Here is a 19,012-nt window from a genome sequence, read left to right as displayed (position 1 = left end):
ATTAAGTTGATCTTTCGCTACACCCTAGCTATGACTGTAACACATTCTACACGCTCTCCTTTCCTTCTCTATGTACGGTATGCTTTGTCTAGAAAACGCGCAAGAATCAATACTTTTCACTGTACATGTGACAAGTAAAATCAACTGGTCTCAATTCCCTGCCTTGTAATGCAGGAAAGCTTAGTAACACGGACAGTAAATTTTGGGTGTGAACTGAGGGTGGATGGAACAGTCTTTAATTCAATATCATCCAGTAATTTGTATGGATGTAGAGCTATGGAGTATTCCAGCGATAAAGTGGGAAAGGAATTAGTTCTGCAGTAAATGCAGCATGTTGCCTATGAGATTAAACTTTCTCTGGTTAGATGGAAATTGCTCAGATTTTCCCCAAGTTTGCTTGGAGCTGAGTCTTTTCACAATGGAGCTCAGGTCAACAAATTCACTTTTGAATAAATAATTTTCCTTTTGTAATGAACGTGGGAACTCTCACCCCTTTTTCAAATAACTCACTGCTGGCAGTTTTAGTATTATTGTGGTACCACTGAGGAAGTACAGCAGGGGGCGGCATGGTGGCACCGTGGTTAGCATCACTGCCTTACCGCTCCAGGGACGCTGGTTTGAGTCCCGGCTTGGGTCACTGTGCGGAGTCTGCATGTTCTCCCCATGTCTGTGTGGGTTTCCTCCGGGTGCTCTAGTTTCCTCCCACAGTTCCAAGACATGCAAGTGGACTGGCCATGCTAGAATCTCAAAATGTGTAGGTTAGATGGATTAGTAAAAGGTAAATGTGTGGGGTTATGTGAGAGGGCCTGGGTAAGTTACTGTCTGTGCAAACTTGATGGGCTAAATGGCCTCTTCAGCACTGTGGGGATTCTATGATTCTCTCAGATCTTTAGATGGATATCATCTATTCTTTTAAATTGTCAATCACTGATGAAATTGCCATTGCTGAATTAGATGATGGACCCAAACTAACTGACTTTTGAATTAGATTAACAAAGATCACCAGAAAATGTTAGTTCACATTTAACACCTTCTCTTCCAGCCTTTCCATTTCCCCTCTTCCTCCCCACCCCGGCCATTGACGCACGCACTGGCAGTCGCTGTTGCAGATAATCGTTTGTGACTCTTATTCTGGTTTCAAGTTTTCATCATTGGAGGATTAGGGAGTAGAGCTGTGTAGGAGTGTAAGCAGGAGACAGCAGTAATAGCAGTAGCACACAGGTTTACAATTTCCAAATGTGAAATAAACCCGATGTAGAAGCTTAGAAATCATGAATTAAATAATCAGTTTCAATGGAAATTGGTGGCAGACAGTTACCAGAAAGATTGTTGCTGTGGTCCCGCTGCCTGACCACACTGGCTAGGAGTCAACATATGGTCCCAACTTTGGGACTTACTCCCTACCAAGAAACTCCTGGCATAGGTGTTTTTCTTATCCCTGTTCAATGGGCCAAAACTAAAACAAAAATGTTCAGAATTCACCCACTGGGAGATTGTGCTCCATGTCCAAGTTAGAATCATACGTGAACTTCTGAAGTAGAAATACTTTATTGCTTTATACAGGAGTTGGCTCCTGGAAATTGTATTTTATATCGGAGAATAGATGCCTTCACATACAGGCTAATCTGAGGTAGACAGCACTTTTCAGGTCTGTTTTAACTTATTGACTTTTCTGTAACTAGTTGATACAACTAACTGGAATGCGAGGCCATTTCAGAGGGCAGTTGAGAGTCAAGAACATTGCTGTCTGAAGTCACATGTTAAGCCAGCCCAGATAAGGATAGCAGATTCCTTTCCCTAAAGGACATTAGTGAACCAAATGATTGCTGCGGCAGTTGAAATGATTTCATGGTCACTATTACTAGATTTATTAATTGAATGTAAATTCCATGTGTTGCCATCTGCCATGGTGGGATTTGAACCTACATTCCCAGAGCATTAGCCTGGACCTCTGGATTACTAGTCTAGTGACATTACCATTACCCCACCACTTTCCTTTATAGAGTGATGCTGCACTGATGCATGAAATGGCTCTGCAAGTGGTTTGCTATTCTTTGAAGGGAGTAGCAAGCTCATCCCCTCAAAGCACCAAGACATTGTGGAGCATGCGATAAATGCTCTCTTCCTTACTCATTCAGTGACTCTGCAGTGGCTCATGTAACTCTGATTTGAAGGCACACAGCTCATGCTGGTTCTGTTGGTAGTGCTGTCTGTTTCATCATTCCTCAGGCTCTGCATCTCCACTAGGAGACATGTCGATCGTTCCTCCAAGGGGGATTGGGTGTAACTGACTCTGCCTCCCTATATCCCAACGCTCTGAAGTGTGCTTCACCCTGTGTCACCATCTTTAAGAACAACTTATTTAAAATAAATCTGTTGGATATATTTATCCAGTTGTTGGATCCAACAGCAACTCATGATTTAATGTAGCATCTGGTGAATAAACAGTTAGGAATAGACTAAAATGTGTATATCTGTGAAGCCAAGCACAGACCATGGCCATGATGGACTGGGAAACATTACTGAAAGGAAGACAATGGATAGGCAATGGCAGACATTTAAAGAAAGAATAGGTGAACAGAAGTTATTCCTGTTTGCACAAGAGTGGTAAGGGAATTGTGGCCAAACCAATGCTTTACAAGGGAGATTGAGATAGTATCAGATTCAAAGAAGAAGCATGCAAATTGGCAAGAAAAAGCAATAGGCCTGAGGATTGGGAGCAGTTTAAAATTCAGCAAAGGAGGACCAAGGGATGGATTAAGAGGAGAACAATATATGAAAGTAAACTAATGGGGAACATAGAAACTTTTACAGTCAGTTTTTATCGGTATGTAAAGAGAATAAAATTGACAAATTAATGTAGGCCCCTTACAGTCAAAACGGGAGCATTCATAACAGGGAATAAAGAAATGGCTGAGGAATTAAATTTGTACTTTATTCATGTCTTCCTTTGCGAAGACTGAAGAAATGTACCAGAAGTGCTGAGAGAAACATGTTTTAGTGGAGAGCTGAAGGAAATCAGCATTAGTAGAGAAACAGTTTTAGGGAAATTGATGGGATTGAAGGTGGATAAATCTCCAGGTCCTGGTAACCTGCATCCCAGAGTACTTAAGGAAGTGGCCCTTGAAATAGTAGATCCGTTGGTGGCTATTTTTCAAAATTTTTTGGACTCTGGGATAGTTCTTACAGATTGGAGGGTAGCTAATGTAAGCCCGCTATTCAAAAAGGGAGTTAGAGAGAAAACAGGGAATTATAGACCAGTGAGCCTAACGTCGGTACGGAAATTGCTAGAGTCCATTATTAAGGATTTCATAACTCAGCATTTGGAAAGCAGTGGTATAATCAGACAAGGTCAGCATGGATTTACAAAATGTTCCCAATGGTGGGGGAGTCGAGAACTAAGGGTCATAGTTTGAGGATAAGGGGTAAACCTTTTAGAACTGAGGTGAGGAGAAATTTCTTCACCCAGAGGGTAGTGAATGTGTGGAGTTCACCACCACAGAAAGTAGTTGAGACCAAAACATTGTCTGATTTCAAGAAGAAATTAGATCTCGCTCTTGGGGATAAAGGAATCAAGGGATATGGGGGAAGGGGATCAGGATATTGAATTCGATGATCAGCCATGATCAAAATGAATGGCGGAGCAGGCTTGACGGGCCGAATGGCCTTCTGCTTTCTAGTTTCTACGTTTTCAAAATATTGAGTTGACTAAAATTAACCCAATTAATTTCTAATCATCTCTTTCTTCCTCAGGAAGCCTTGGGGAGCCTTTGCAGAGTTATCATTCAGTAGCCCTCTGTTACCTTGCGGTTGTTTCCATCTATCATTAATAAGCTTAGGGAGTGGGTTTTCAGAAGCTTTACAACTGTGGAAGCTATCAAAGCTCACCCTGATGTTGTCTACAGACCCTGATCAGCATTGACCGTGGGAACCACATCTGATATTTCTCTTTTTCTTTCCACCCTTCACAACCACTTCACAATCTGGCCTCATTCTGGGCAGTGGTACTGAGACAAGAGTATTTCTGTGCTGCTGCTCTGTGCAAAATCAGCTAGTTAAACATGAAATGAAAATCATACAATGGGACACAGGTTTAAGGTGCTGGGGGGTAGGTACAGGGGAAATGTTAGGGGGAAGTTTTTCACACAGAGGGTGGTGGGCGAGTGGAATCGGCTGCCGTCAGTGGTGGTGGAGGCAAACTCAATAGGGTCTTTTAAGAGACTCCTGGATGAGTACATGGGACTTAATAGGATGGAGGGTTATAGGTAGGCCTAAAAGGTAGGGATATGTTCGGCACAACTTGTGGGGCCGAAGGGCCTGTTTTGTGCTGTAGTGTTTCTATGCTTCTCCTCTAATCACTTTATCCATTCTCCTGTTTGGGGCAGGAAACATATGACATGTCTTTGCATTGAGGCAGGTTGCTTTTAGAGTATCTGATACTGTGTAAGCACAGAAGAAAGTCTATCTTGCGTTTTCTGCAAGATGGGGCTCCCAGTGGCTGTTACCAAAAGGACTGTTAGTAGATGCCATATTAGGTTGGGAACAGGTGGATAGATCGGTTAAGTTTGAGGGGAAGAAAGTATGTTTACATGTGATATTTGTTGCATTCACAGTACTCATCCTTATCTTGTTTTGCAGCTTTTTAAAAGAGTGCAAAGATGTGGAGCTCTCGTTCAGTGATATGACTGCTAAGTCTGATTTCTTTAAGGGGACCAAGAAGGGCACATTGTATTTGACCCCATACAGGGTAAGTGTTACAGTGATAGTAAATAGTCCGCTTAGCAATGCTCATAAATAAACTGACTTTGCTTCACAAAAGCCTATTTATAATAATTGTGTTCTAAATGATTGTCACTAGTGTAGCTGGCAATTGCATTGATTATCGCTCACTTCAAGAATTATACAATTTAAATCCAATGCAGAGAAAAATTCAGACCGGATTCCTACTGGAATTCATGATCTCTGCTGGGAAGAATCATGAAATTCCTGGAGTGCAGAAGGAGGCCATTTGGCCCATCGAGTCTGCACTGACCACAATCCCACCCAGTCCCAATCCCATAGCCGCACATATTTACCCTGCTAGTCCCCCTGACACTAAGGGGCAATTTAGCACGGCCAATCCACCTAACCCACACATCTTTTGGACTGTGTGAGGAAACCGGAGCACCCGGAGGAAACCCATGCAGACACAGGGAGAACTCCACACAGACAGTGACCCAAGCCGGGAATTGAACCCGGGTCCCTGGCGCTGTGAGACAGCAGTGCTAACCACTGTGCTACCATGCCGCCCATAGCGCACACATAGGGGCAATATGAGAGAAGACAGGGTCAGAATCAGCTCACCACCCATGTACTTGAATGTGAACTGCTTACTTTTAAATCCTTTGTATGATTACTCTTATATGGGATGGGGTTATTGCAATTAATATGTTGATGCAGTTTTTAGTTTTTGGACATTAAATTGCATGTGATCAATTAATCCTGTTTATGAAAAAAAAGCTGTCTCGGACTGGGCACCGGAGCAACGCACCAGAGAGCCATCAGCATCTTGGGTACTGAGCCCAACAAGGACTTGGGCCTGCAGCAGAGGGGGAGAGAAAATTGGACATGGATTTTTTTTAAAGATGTGAGGTGTTCATTATTTGTGTAGTAATGGGAACAAAGTAAAGGTGTAGGGGACTTGATATTGATCTGGATACTTGCAGGTAACCAGTATATTACTGACGTCACTTTTTTTAAGAGCCTAAACCTAGGCAGAAAATGCCTATTCAACCACAGCTGAACTTGACCCTGTGTCTCTGTGCCCTTGCAATGGGGAATCTGTGTGGACCCTGAACAGGGATCTAAATGACAGAATGGACTCCACTCCATTTCTTCTTCCTATATTCTAGTCGAAATATGGGAACAAGAGTAGGCCATTCAGCTCATCAAGCCTGCTCTGCTATTCACTTAGTTCATGGTTCATCGCCCACCTTTAATGCCACTCATATCTCTCAATGTCGTTCGTCTCCAGAAAACTATCAATTTCTGTCTTGAACATAGTATATTATATATAGTTTGTGTAAAGCTACTGAAAAGCTTAAGAGCAAGGTCGTGACCTCCAGACCTTTGCTAAATCCCTCATTTCTTTTTGTTTCAGATGATTTTTCTGGCAAAAGGCAAGGACCCCATGCAGTCATTTATGATGCCCTTCTACCTTGTGAAAGGGTGTTCTATTGAGCAGCCTGTTTTCTCTGCTAATTATATCAAAGGAATTATTCGGGCTGAACCTGGAGGTATGTAAGATAATCCTGAGAAGTATAGTCCAGGATGGGGCAAGATTGTTTTTTGAGGAGATTGAGGAAGGAGGAATTTCAGGACATTCACATTGAAGGCAGAAGAACCCATGCATGTAAGACCATAAGACATAGGAGCGGAAGTAAGGCCATTCGGCCTATCGAGTCCACTCCACCATTCAATCATGGTTGATTTCAACTCCATTTACCCGCTCTCTCCCCATAGCCCTTAATACCTCGAGAAATCAAGAATTTATCAATTTCTGTCTTGAAGACGCTCAACGTCTCGGCCTCCACAGCCCTCTGTGGCAATGAATTCCACAGACCTACCACCCTCTGGCTGAAGAAATTTCTCCTCATCTCTGTTCTAAAGTGACTCCCTTTTATTCTAAGGCTGTGCCCCCGCGTCCTAGTCTCCCCTGCTAATGGAAACAACTTCCCTACGTCCATCCTATCATAGCCGTTCATTATCTTGTAAGTTTCTATTAGATCTCCCCTCAACCTCCTAAACTCCAATGAATATAATCCCACGATCCTCAGACGTTCATCGTATGTCAGGCCTACCATTCCTGGGATCATCCGTGTGAATCTCCGCTGGACCCGCTCCAGTGCCAGTATGTCCTTCCTGAGGTGTGGGGCCCAAAATTGCTCACAGTACTCCAAATGGGGCCTAACCAGTGCTTTATAAAGCCTCAGAAGTACATCCCTGCTTTTGTATTCCAAGCCTCTTGAGATAAATGACAACATTACATTTGCTTTCTTAATTACGGACTCAACCTGCAAGTTTACCTTTAGAGAATCCTGGTTGTGGAGATTAAGAAGGACAAAACTATGATGGAGTTCAACAATTAATATTTCTAATAAATGGACTGCAGCCTGATGGAAGCCAGTGAGCACAGTGAATATAACTTGTACAAGTTTGTTTCTTTCATAACCTTGCGCACACCTTTCCCCTTTGGGTGTAGTGAGGATTGGTAGGTGTTACATCACGTTATGAACACTATGTAGCCATCAAATCCTGGAGATCTGAAGGTGCAAACTAGGATATGGGTAGCAGAGTGTTGTATGAGCTAGAGTGGAAGGTCCCATGTTTATGTGCTGAGTTGGCTCATTTCCACTGGGATGTCGTTCAGCACAGTCATGCCTCCTTTTTCTTTTAACATTTGAGAAAGTGATTCAAGTAGCGGTGCTATCCATCAAAGGCAGCAAAAACTATCCTCGAAAAGTACTATATGTTGACCTAAAGATCAAATAAAATATTTGTCTCAATTTAATGTGTTTGATTTTCAGGTGGTTGGGAAGGACAAGCCTCATTCAAGTTGGTTTTTAACAGTGGTGGAGCCATTGAATTTGGACAACTGATGTTCAAAGTAGCTCAACAAGGTAAATTAGAGATGATTGAACCCTGCTCATCTTATTAAAAAAAAAAGATTTTTACTCATGAGGGTGATGTTAACTTGGATGCTTATTAATATCAAACACAACCCAGGGCCTCGAGTGGAAATGGATCCACAAATTAGGTGCAGGCAGGACTGTCAAGTAGGACCTCTTCAACTAAAATCAGTGTCTTTGGCAGTAAAAGTAACCAAGAAATTTCAGACATGTTTTAATTTACAAAATTTAAATAGAGTTTTAAGTTTAACCAATCACTGTCTAAGGTTCAAAGGAGAAATTATTTCATTTGTCAAAAAGTTCATAAAATGTTAAATTGTTTATTTATGGGCACCTGCATGTTGTAGAAAACAAGTATACTCGTTAACACCAGGTTTCAGTATTGGTGTTTGCACGGTACATGACAGTATCATGAGCCCAGGCTCACAGTAAAGTTCCTTCAGGTCTGCCCCACAAATTAGAAATATGCATTCCCCTTTTGCATAAAAATGTAAGAAGTAGGAACAGGAGTAGAGCATGCTGAATCATAGAATCCCTACAGTGCAGAAGGAGGCCACCAGTCTGCACCAACCACGGTCCCACCCAGGCCCTATCCCATTAACCGCACGTATTTACCCTGCTAATCTCCCTGATTCTTGGGAGCAATTTAGCATGGCCAATCAACCTAACCTGCACATTTTTGGAGTGTGGGAGGAAACCGGAGCACCCGCAGGAAACCCACGCAGACATGGGGAGAATGTGCAAATTCCACACAGACAATGACCCAAGCTGGGAATCGAACTTGGGGCTCTGGCGCTGTGAGGTAGCAGTGCTAACCACTGCGCTACCGTGCCGCCCTGTGCTCTGCCATTCAATCTGGTCGTGGTTGATCTGTGGCATCCATCACTCCCCAAACCTCATGATTCTTTTTGAGGCCAAAAATCAGTTTATCTTTTGTCACACCAACTGCTCTCGTTGCACAAGGAAGGATATACTCCCTTTAGAGGGGGTGTAATAAAGTTCACTAGATTGATTCCTTGGCTGAGAGGCTTGAGCTCTGAGGAGAGATTGAATAGAATGGACTTTTATTCTGAGTTCAGAAGAATGAGAGGTTAGCTTATTGAAATGCATCAGATTATTAGGGATCTTGGCAGGATCGATATTCAATTGTTTCCCCTGACTGGAGAGTCTAGAACTAGGGGGTCACAGTCCGAGGGCAAGAGGTTGTGATTTAGGATTGAGATGAAGAGAAAGGGTTAGTACTCTGATGGTGGAAGGGGTAGCAATCTATCTACAAGAGGCACAGCAGGAACTTAGCTAGGTTCTTTAAAAAGCACCTTCCAAACCCATGACCTCCACCATCTTGAAGGGCAAGGACATCTGATGCATGGGAGCATTGCCACCTGCAAGTTCCCCTCCAAGTCACTCACCACCCTGACTTGGAACTATAATGCCAATCCTTCACTGTTGCTAGGTCAAATTCCTGGAACTCCATCCCTAATGGCACTGTTGTCCCTACGCCGCAGACTGCAGCAGTTCAAGAACGAGACTCGCCACCTTTTCAAGGGCTATTAGAGATGGGCAATTAATGCTGGCCTCACCAGTGACGCCCACATCCCATAAATTATTCTAAAAACACAGTGGTGGAGCAGGCTAGTGGGGCTGCGTAGCCTGCTCTCCTATAGCTGGCATTCTTGGTTCTGCTCAAGATCCCCTCAAACGTGCAGGTCAGGCTTGAAATTACAGCTCTTGTACTGTCACAGGACAATGGTATTGTCACTTTAACCTGTGAAGCTTTCACACAAAATCAACCTGTCTGGCAGTGCAATTCTAGATTTTACCCTTGCACACTTGTATTATGTCTGTGTTTGCTGGTGAAGTGAAAGCACATACGGTGGGCACAGTAAGGCTATAGATTAGTAAGAATCTCACAAGGAACATAACATGCAATGTTAAAGGAATTTGGCTAGTATGATGTTTATATTATGTATCAATACAGATGTACTCATGATAACGTTGTGCTCGATCATTTAGTAACATTTCACCAATCATGCAGATGGAGCATGAGAAGGTAAAATCCAATACCTGTGCCTTGTGCTTAAATAAAGGAGACTACAAAGGGATGAGGGAGGCGTTGGCTAAGGTAGACTGGGAGCAAAAACTTTATGGTGGGATAATTGAGGAACAGTGGAGGACTTTCAAAGCGATCTTTCACATTACTCAGCAAAAGTATATATCAGTGATCAGACAGGACTGTAGAAAAAGAGATAATCAGCCATGGATATCTAAGGAAATAAAGGAGGATATCAAATTGAAAGAAAATGCATACAAAGTGGCAAAGATTAAAGAACAAAGAACAGTACAGCACAGGAAACAGGCCCTTTGGCCCTCCAAGCCTGTGCCGCTCATTGGTCCAACGAGACCATTCGTTTGTATCCCTCCATTCCCAGACTTCTCATATGACTATCTAGGCAAGTCTTAAACGATGCCAGCGTGTCTGCCTCCACCACCCTACTTGGCAGCGCATTCCAGGCCCCCACCACTCTGTGTAAAAAATGTCCCTCTGATATCTGAGTTATACCTCTCCCCTCACCTTCAGCCCGTGACCCCTCGTGATCGTCGCCTCCGACCTGGGAAAAAGCTTCCCACCGTTCACCTTATCTATACCCTTCATAATTTTGTACACCTCTATTAGGTCTCCCCTCATTCTCCGTCTTTCCAGGGAGAACAAGCCCAGTTTACCCAATCTCTCCTCATAGCTAAGACCCTCCATACCAGGCAACATGCTGGTAAACCTTCTCTGCACTCTCTCCAATGCCTCCACATCCTTCTGGTAGTGCGGCGACCAGAACTGGACGCAGTACTCCAAATGTGGCCTAACCAGCGTTCTATACAGCTGCAACATCAGACTCCAGCTTTTATACTCTATACCCCGTCCTATAAAGGCAAGCATACCGTATGCCTTCTTCACCACCTTCTCCACCTGTGCTGCCACCTTCAAGGATTTGTGGACTTGCACAGCTAGGTCCCTCTGTGTTTGTATACTCTTGATGGCTCTGCCATTTATTGTCTAACTCCCCCCTACATTATTTCTTCCAAAATGCATCACTTCGCATTTATCTGGATTAAATTCCATCTGCCATTTCTCCGCCCAATTTTCCAGCCTATCTATATCCTGCTGTCTTGTCCGACAATGTTCATCGCTATCCGCAAGTCCAGCTATCTTCATGTCATCCGCAAACTTGCTGATAACACCAATTACACCTTCTTCCAAATCATTTATATATATATCACACATAGCAGAGGTCCCAGTACAGAGCCCTGCGGAACACCACTGGTGATGTGGAGATGCCGGCGTTGGACTGGGGTAAACACAGTAAGAAGTCTCACAACACCAGGTTAAAGTCATTTCCACTCCATCTGACGAAGGAGCAGTGCTCCGAAAGCTTATGGTATTTGCTACCAAATAAACCTGTTGGACTTTAACCTGGTGTTGTGACACCACTGGTCACAGACCTCCAGCCGGAAAAAGACCCTTCGACTGTTACCCTCTGTCTCCTGTGGCCAAGCCAGTTTTCTGCCCATCTAGCCACCTCTCCTTGTATCCCATGAGCTTTAACCTTCTTAACCAACCTATGCTCCCTAACTAATACCGCTACTCCCCCACCTTTTTTAGCCCCTCCTCTGTCTCGCCTAAAACACTTATACCCCGGAATATTCAGCTGCCAGTCCTGTCCTTTTAACCATGTCTCCGTCACCACAACCACATCCAAATTCTGCGTAAGCATTAAGGCCCGAAGTTCGTCTGTCTTACCCGTTACGCTCCTCGCATTGAAGCAGGTGCACTCCAGACCTCCAGGCCCACTCAGGTCATCTTGCTGCAGAATGCTCTTCTTCTTATCTAGCCTTGCCCTGGACCCCAGCTCGACCCCAGCCTCAGTACTTACTGACCTACTGTTTTGATCCCCACCCCCCTGCCACACTAGTTTAAACCCTGCCGAAACACTCTAGCAAAACTCCCAGCCAGGATATTTGTGCCCTTCCAGTTAAGGTGTAACCCATCCTTTCCGTACAGGTGCCATCCTCTCATGCAGACTTCCCAATGATCTATGAATTTGAAACCCTCCCTCTTGCACTTTAGCCACGTGTTCAATTGTAGAATCTCTCTGTTCCTGGCCTCACTAGCACTAGGCACTGGGCGCAGTCCAGAGATTGCTTCCCTCGAGGCCTTATTTTTTAGCCTAGCATCCATCTCCCTGAATTGCTCTCGTATGACCCCCCTGCTCTTTCTACCTCCGTCATTTTCACCAATGTGTACAATTACATCTGTTTGATTACCTTCCCTTTTTAATATGCTTCCTACCCTATCGGAGACATCCTAGTGGGAACCTAGAGGATTGGGAAATCTTTAAAGGTCAACAGAAAGCCACGAAAAAATCTATAAAGAAAAGTAAGATGGATTATGAGAGTAAACTAGCTCAGAATATAAAAACAGATAGCAAAAGTTTCTACAAATAAATAAAACGAAAGTAAACATTGGTCCTTTAGAGGATGAGAAGAGGATGTAATAACTGGACATGAGAAAATGGCTGAGGCATTGAACAGGTATTTTGTGTCGGTCTTCACAGTGGAAGACACAAATAACATGCCAAAAATTGATGACAGGAAGGCTATGGCAGGTGAGGACCTAGAAACTATCATTATCACGAAAGAGGTTGTGTTGGGCAAGCTAAAGGAAGACAAGTCTCCTGGTCCTGATGGAATGCATCCCAGAGTACTAAAAGAGATGGCGGGATAAATAGCAAATGCATTAGTGGTAATTTACCAAAATTCACTGGACTCTGGGGTGGTTCCCGCAGATTGAAAAATAGCAAATGTGACGCCACTGTTTAAAAAAGGAGGTAGACAAAAGGCGAGTAACTATAGGCCGGTTAGCTTAACTTCTGTAGTCCGGAAAATGCTTGAATTTATCATCAAGGAAGAAATAGCGAGACATCTGGATATAGAAACATAGAAAAACTACAAGCACAAGTTGTGCCGAACACATCCCTACCTTCTAGACCTACCTATAACCCTCCATCCTATTACGCTCCATGTACTCATCCAGGATAGAAACAGGATAGATATATTGTCCCATTGTGAAGACACAGCATGGGTTCATGAAGGGAAGGTCATGTTTGACTAATTTGGTGGAATTCTTTGCACAGTGGACAATGGGGAACCTGTGGATGTGGTGTGTCTGGATTTCCAGAAGGCATTTGACAAGGTGCCGCACCAAAGACTGTTGCATAAGATAAAGGTGCATGGTGTTACGGTTAATGTATTAGCATGGATAGAGGATTGGTTTACTAACAGAAAGCAAAGAGTGGGGGTAAATGGGTGTTTTTCTGGTTGGCGATCAGTGACTAGTGGTGTGCCTCAGGGATCAGTGTTGGGACCGCAATTGTTTATGATTTACATAGATGATTTGGAGTTGGGGACCAAGTGTAGTGTGTCAAAATTCGCAGATGACATTAAGATGAATGGCAGAGTACAGTGTGCAGAGGATGCTGAAAGTCTGTGAAGGGATATAGATAGTCTAAGTGAGTGGACAAGATCTGGCAGATGGAGTACAATGTTGGTAAATGTGAGATCATCCATTTTGGTAGGAATAATAGCAAAATGGACTATTATTTGAATGGTTAAAAAATTGCAGCATGCTGCTGTGCAGAGGGACCTGGGTGTCCTTGTGCAAGAATCACAAGGAGTTGGTTTGCAGGTGCAGCAGGTAATTAAGAAGGCAAATGGAATTTTGTCCTTCATTGCCAGAGGGATGGAGTTTAAAAACAGCGAGATTATGTAGCAGCTGTATAAGGTGCTGGTGAGGCCACACCTGGAGTACTGTGTACAGTTTTGGTCTCCTTGAGAAAGGATATACTGGCACTGGAGGGGGTGCAGAGGAGATTCACTAGGTTGATTCCGGAGATGAGAGGGTTGGCTTATGAGGAGAGACTGAGTAGACTGGGGCTATACTCACTGGAATTCAGAAGAATGAGGGGAGATCTTATAGAAACATATAAGATTATGAAGGGAATAGATAAGATAGAAGTAGGGAAGTTGTTTCCACTGGCGGGTGAAACTAGAACTAGGGGGCATGGCCTCAAAATAAGGGGGAGCAGATTTAGGATTGAGTTGATGAGGAACTTCTTCACACAAAGGGTTGTGAATCTGTGGAATCTCCTGCCCAGTGAAGCAGTTGAGGCGACCTCATTGAATGTTTTTAAGGCAAGGATAGATACATTTTTGAACAGTAAAGGAATTAAGGGTTATGGTGAGCAGGCGGGTAAGTGGAGCTGAGTCCATGAAAAGATCAACCATGATCTTATTGAATGGCAGAGCAGGCTCGAGGGCCCAGTTGGCCTAGTCCTGCTCCTAGTTCTTATGCTCCTTCACCATAAAATAACTGCAAATAAGGCTTTGTACTGATGACTCTTTTTGCAAATGGTAATGAGAAACTGTCTTGTTTGTGCACGTGGCAGTGTTAGAATACACTTGTTGATACAAGATATACTCTCACTAACCAGGGCACAATAGTAACTTTTGAGGCACAATTGATTCTATGCTGTAATAACTTGCAGGTTGTCTTTGCAAAATCCAATTGTCTCTCTTTTCTCTTAGCCTCTAGAGGTACTCCTGTGCATAACACTGCTTATGGATATGAACCAATGGCCGATATGGCCTTTGGATTTGCCCCGGCAAATGGCCCATATCCAGCAAACGTTCCGTACCCAGCAAATGGCCCTTACCCAGCAAATGGCCCATATCCATATCAACCACCTCCCATGAATGGAGGTTATGGGCCTCCACCTGCGCCAATGGGATACCATTATGGAGCACCTGTACCACAGCCAGGTAAGGAAAAAGAACTTCCTAATTTACTGGTAATAAATTCAAATGGTAAATGCACCAACGGGCAATCGACGTCATTCAGTGGTGGAATAGGAATAGCATTATTAAGCGCATGCATTCTGATTGAGAAAACCTAAATTGGAGGAATGTAGGAATTGCAAAACCTTAAAAGACCAATGTCCTTCTGGCTTGCCATCTTCCCATTCTGTTCACTGCCTGTTATGACAATGATGGACGTGGTGACTACATGGGAATTGAACTGTATCGATTGGTCTACAACAGACTCAAGTCATTTTTAAAAATTCTTTAATGGGTAGTGGGCATTGCAGTTGCTCACTCATAATTACCCTAAGATGGCAGGGTGAGTCATGAGGCAAGGAAAGCCACTAGTGATGGAGCACTCTCGGAATCATAGGTTCAAAGTCACCTATTAGCCCCAAAAGAGTGCTACATTTACTGCGTCATGTCTTGCATTACTCCTACTCTATCCCAAAATATTATTTTCTGGTTGGCATTACTGCCTCACAGTGCCAGGGATCCGGGTTCAATTCTGGCCTCGGGTAACTGTCTGTGTGGAGTTTGCACGTTCTCCCCTTGTGTCTGCGTGGATTTCCTCCGGGTGCTCCGGTTTCCTCCCACAGTCCAAAGATATACGGATTAGATTGATTGGCCATACTCAATTGCCCCTTAGCGTCAGGGAGATGAGCAGGGTAAGTACGTGGAGTTACGAGGATAGGGCCTGGGTGGGAATGTTGTCAGTGTAGGCTCGATGGGCTTCACTCTGCACTGTAGGGATTCTATGATTCTTCTATTTACTTTGCAATTGGCGAATCGCCATTATTAGCTCCTACTATCTGTCTCAGAAGGCAGTTTTATAGCCACACTGGCTTAAAATCCCCGCCTCAAGAAAATTACATTGTTTTAATTTATAAAGATTTCTTCAAAATACTTCCAGGTTCCCCAGTATTGGATTTGGGGAGTACCCCACTGATGCGCTGGGGAATTCCTCTGGGAAGTTCCCAGGTGAGGGTTTTCCCAGCAATTGTCCAGAAGCACAAACTTCCCCTGGACAATCACACTGCAATGGGAGCCATCCAACAAAGCAGTTTAAATGGCTAACTTATGCCAATTTTACACCAATAGTTACTCTGAAAGAGTTAGAAGGAATAAAACCACTTCAGCATAATCATTTGAAACACCAGAATGTGCCCTGCACGTGATACTGTCCTCCCACTGTGACCCCGAAGCAACTCAACCAACCACACTGACCCAAGCCCCACCTCCCCCGCCCCGCTTAGCTCTGAACGAATAAATAACCCCTACATCCAAATTCCATGCAGTTAACTGGACCCTAGCCCTGTCAGGTTTACTTGGCCCTTTAAATCAACATGCTTTCCAGCAGCCATTGTGGTTTTAAAAAAAAGAAGCGGTACGTGGCTTTTCTGAGCTGGCTGGCGTTACATCACTCTGTGGCCTTCGGAAGCTCTTTTGCTCCAAGCAGCTCCAGCCAGCAAAGGTTTCAACAAAGTTTCCCAGAGCCAGTAAATGCGCTTTAAATTTGTATTTGCAGCAGGTCATGTCTTTACGCCACTGGGTGAAAGTAATGGTCCTCGTGTTGTAAATAAATTTGTCAACCATGACATCTTTTTGCCTAAGTTTTTAATTAGGAACCCAGCAGTAACGAACTCTTGGGGACGATCTAGTCATAGAGTTTTACAGCACAGAAAGTGACCCTTTGGGCCATTGTGTCTGCGTACCTATCAAGCACCTATCGATTCTAATCCCACTTACCAGCACTTTGTCCATAGCCTTGTATGCCATGGCATTTCAAGAGCTCATCTAAATATTGCTTACATGTTGAGGGTTCCTGCATCCCCCTGTGAATGAAAATGTTTTTTCTTAAATCCCCTCTAAATCTTAACCTTAAATTTATGCCACTGGTTATTGACTTCTCTACTAAGGGGAAAGGTTTCTTCCTATCTATATCGCTCATTATTTTGTACACCTCGATGAGGTCCCCCTTGGTTGCCTTTGCTCTTAAGGAAAACTATCCCAGCCTAACCAGCCACTCTTCATAACTGAAACATTCCAACCCAGGCAACATCCTGGTGAATCTCCTCTGCACCCTCACAGTGCCAGGGACCAAGTTCAATTCTGGCCTTGGGTGCATCACATCCTTCCTATAGTGTGGCAACCAGAACTGCACACAGTACAGTGGCCTAACAAAAGTTTTATACAGCTCCATCATAACATCCCTCCCATATATCCTATGTCTTCACTAATAAAGGTAAGTATCCATATGCCGCCTTAACCACCTTAACTACCTGTCATAGAGGTTTATAACATGGCACTTCAACTTGTCCATGACACCCTTTTTCTTAACCGCTAAGTTAGTCCCAATTGCCTGCATTTGGCCCATATCCCTCTATACCCATCTTAGCCATGTAACTGTCTAAACGCTTTTTAAAAGACAAAATTGTACCCGCCTCTACTACTACCTCTGCAGCTTGTTCCAGACACTCATCACCCTCTGTGTGAAAAAATTGTCCCTCTGGACCCTTTTGTATCTCTCCCTTCTCACCTTAAACCTATGCCCTCTAGTTTTAGGCTCCTCTACCTTTAGGAAAAGATATTGACCGTATCTATGTCCCTCATTATTTTATAGACCTCTACAAGATCACCCCTAAGCTTCCTATGCTCCAGTGAAAAAAAGTCCAGGTCGAGCCAGCCTTTCCTTTATACCTCAAACCATCAAGTCCTGATAGCATTCTAGTAAATCTTTTCTGCACTCTTTCTAGTTTAATAATATCCTTTCTATAATAGGGTGACCAGAACTGTACACAGTATTCCAAGTGTGGCCTTACCAATGTCTTGTACAACTTCAACAAGATGTCCTGACTCCTGTATTCAACAACATTGGTTCTGACCAATGAAACCAAGCATGCCGAATGCCGCCTTCATCATTCTGTCCACCTGTGACTCCACTTTCAAGGAGCTATGAACATGTACCTCCTAGATCTCTTTGTTCTGAAACTCTCCCCAACACCCTACCATTAATTGAGTAAGTCTTGCCCTGGTTCGATCTACCTAAATGCATCACCTCGCATTTCTCTAAATTAAACTCTTATCTGCCATTCATCAGCCCACTGGCCCAATTGATCAAGATCCCGTTGCAATCCTAGATAACCTTCTTCACTGTCCACTATGCTTGGTGTCATTTGGAAACTTACTAATTGTGCCTCCTAAATTCTCATCCAAATCATTAATATAAATGACAAATAACAGCACTGATCCCTGAGGCACACCACTGATCACAGGCCTCCAGTTTAAACAAACAGCCCTTCTCCAACCACCCTCTGTCTTCTGTCATCAAGGGCGGCACAGTGATTAGCACTGCGGCCTCACAGTGCCAGGGACCAAGTTCAATTCTGGCCTTGGGTCACTGTCTGTGTGGAGTTTGCATGTTCTCCTTATGTCTGTGTGGGTTTCCTCCGGGTGCTCCAGTTTCCTCCCACAGTCCAAAGATGTGTGGGTTAGATTGATTGGTCATGCTAAATTGGCCCTAGTGTCAGGGGATTAGCAGGGTAAATATGTGGGGTTACGCGAATAGGGTCTGGGTGGAATTCTAGTCGGTGCAGACTCGATGGGCTGAATGTCCGTCTTCTATACTGTCAAGAATCTATGATCAAGCCAATTTTGTATCCAATTGGTTACCTCACCCTGGATCCCTTGAGATTTAACATTATGCAACATGCGGTACCTTGTCAAAGGCCTTGCTAAAGTTCATGTAGACAACATCGACTGAACTGCCCTCATACTATCTTGGTTACCCCTTCAAAAAATTCAATCAAATTTGTGAGACGTGATTTTCCACTCACAAAGCCATGCTGACTGTCCCTAATCAGTCCTTGCCCCTCTAAATGCCTGTAGATCCTGTCTCTCAGAATACCTTCTAACAACTTAACCACTACAGATGTTAGGCTCACCAGCCTGTAGTTCCCAGGCTTTTCCCTGAAGCCCTTCTTAAACAAAGGCACAACATTTGCCATCCTCCAATCTTCAGGCACCTCACCTGTGGCTGTCGATGATTCTAATATCTCTGCTAGGGGATCTGCAATTTCCTCCCTAGCCTCCCACAACATCCTGTGATGCACTTCATCAGGTCCCAGGGATTTATCTCCTTGATACGCTTTAAGACTTCCAGTATCACCTCCTTTGTAATATATACACTCTTCAAGACATCACTATTTGTTTCCCCAAGTTCCCTTGCATCCATGTCTTTCTCAATAGTAAATACTGATGAGAAATAATCATTTAGGATCTCTCACTTCTCTTGTGCATCCGCACATAGATGACCTCGTTGACCCTTAAGAGGCCCTACTGTCTCCCTAGTTACTCTTTTGCCCTTTATGTATTTATAGAATCTCTTTGGATTCTCCTTTGCCTTGTCGACCAAAGCTATCTCAGGTCCCCTTTTT

General features: G+C 43.8%; 1 protein-coding gene across 1 annotated transcript in view; it reads left to right on the top strand.

Annotated features, from left to right (window-relative positions):
- Window positions 1-19,012, top strand: part of wbp2nl (WBP2 N-terminal like) — a 43,400-nt gene that overhangs the window by 12,135 nt on the left and 12,253 nt on the right. The window contains exons 2-5 of the mRNA XM_078237676.1: window positions 4,639-4,747; window positions 6,140-6,275; window positions 7,566-7,658; window positions 14,304-14,537. Coding sequence (XP_078093802.1) covers window positions 4,639-4,747; window positions 6,140-6,275; window positions 7,566-7,658; window positions 14,304-14,537 — 572 coding nt within the window. The remainder of the gene's footprint in view (window positions 1-4,638; window positions 4,748-6,139; window positions 6,276-7,565; window positions 7,659-14,303; window positions 14,538-19,012) is intronic.

Source organism: Mustelus asterias, chromosome 21 (genome assembly GCF_964213995.1).
Source record: "Mustelus asterias chromosome 21, sMusAst1.hap1.1, whole genome shotgun sequence".
NCBI classification, from domain to species: domain Eukaryota; kingdom Metazoa; phylum Chordata; class Chondrichthyes; order Carcharhiniformes; family Triakidae; genus Mustelus; species Mustelus asterias.
This window is presented reverse-complemented; position numbering and strand designations above follow the sequence as displayed.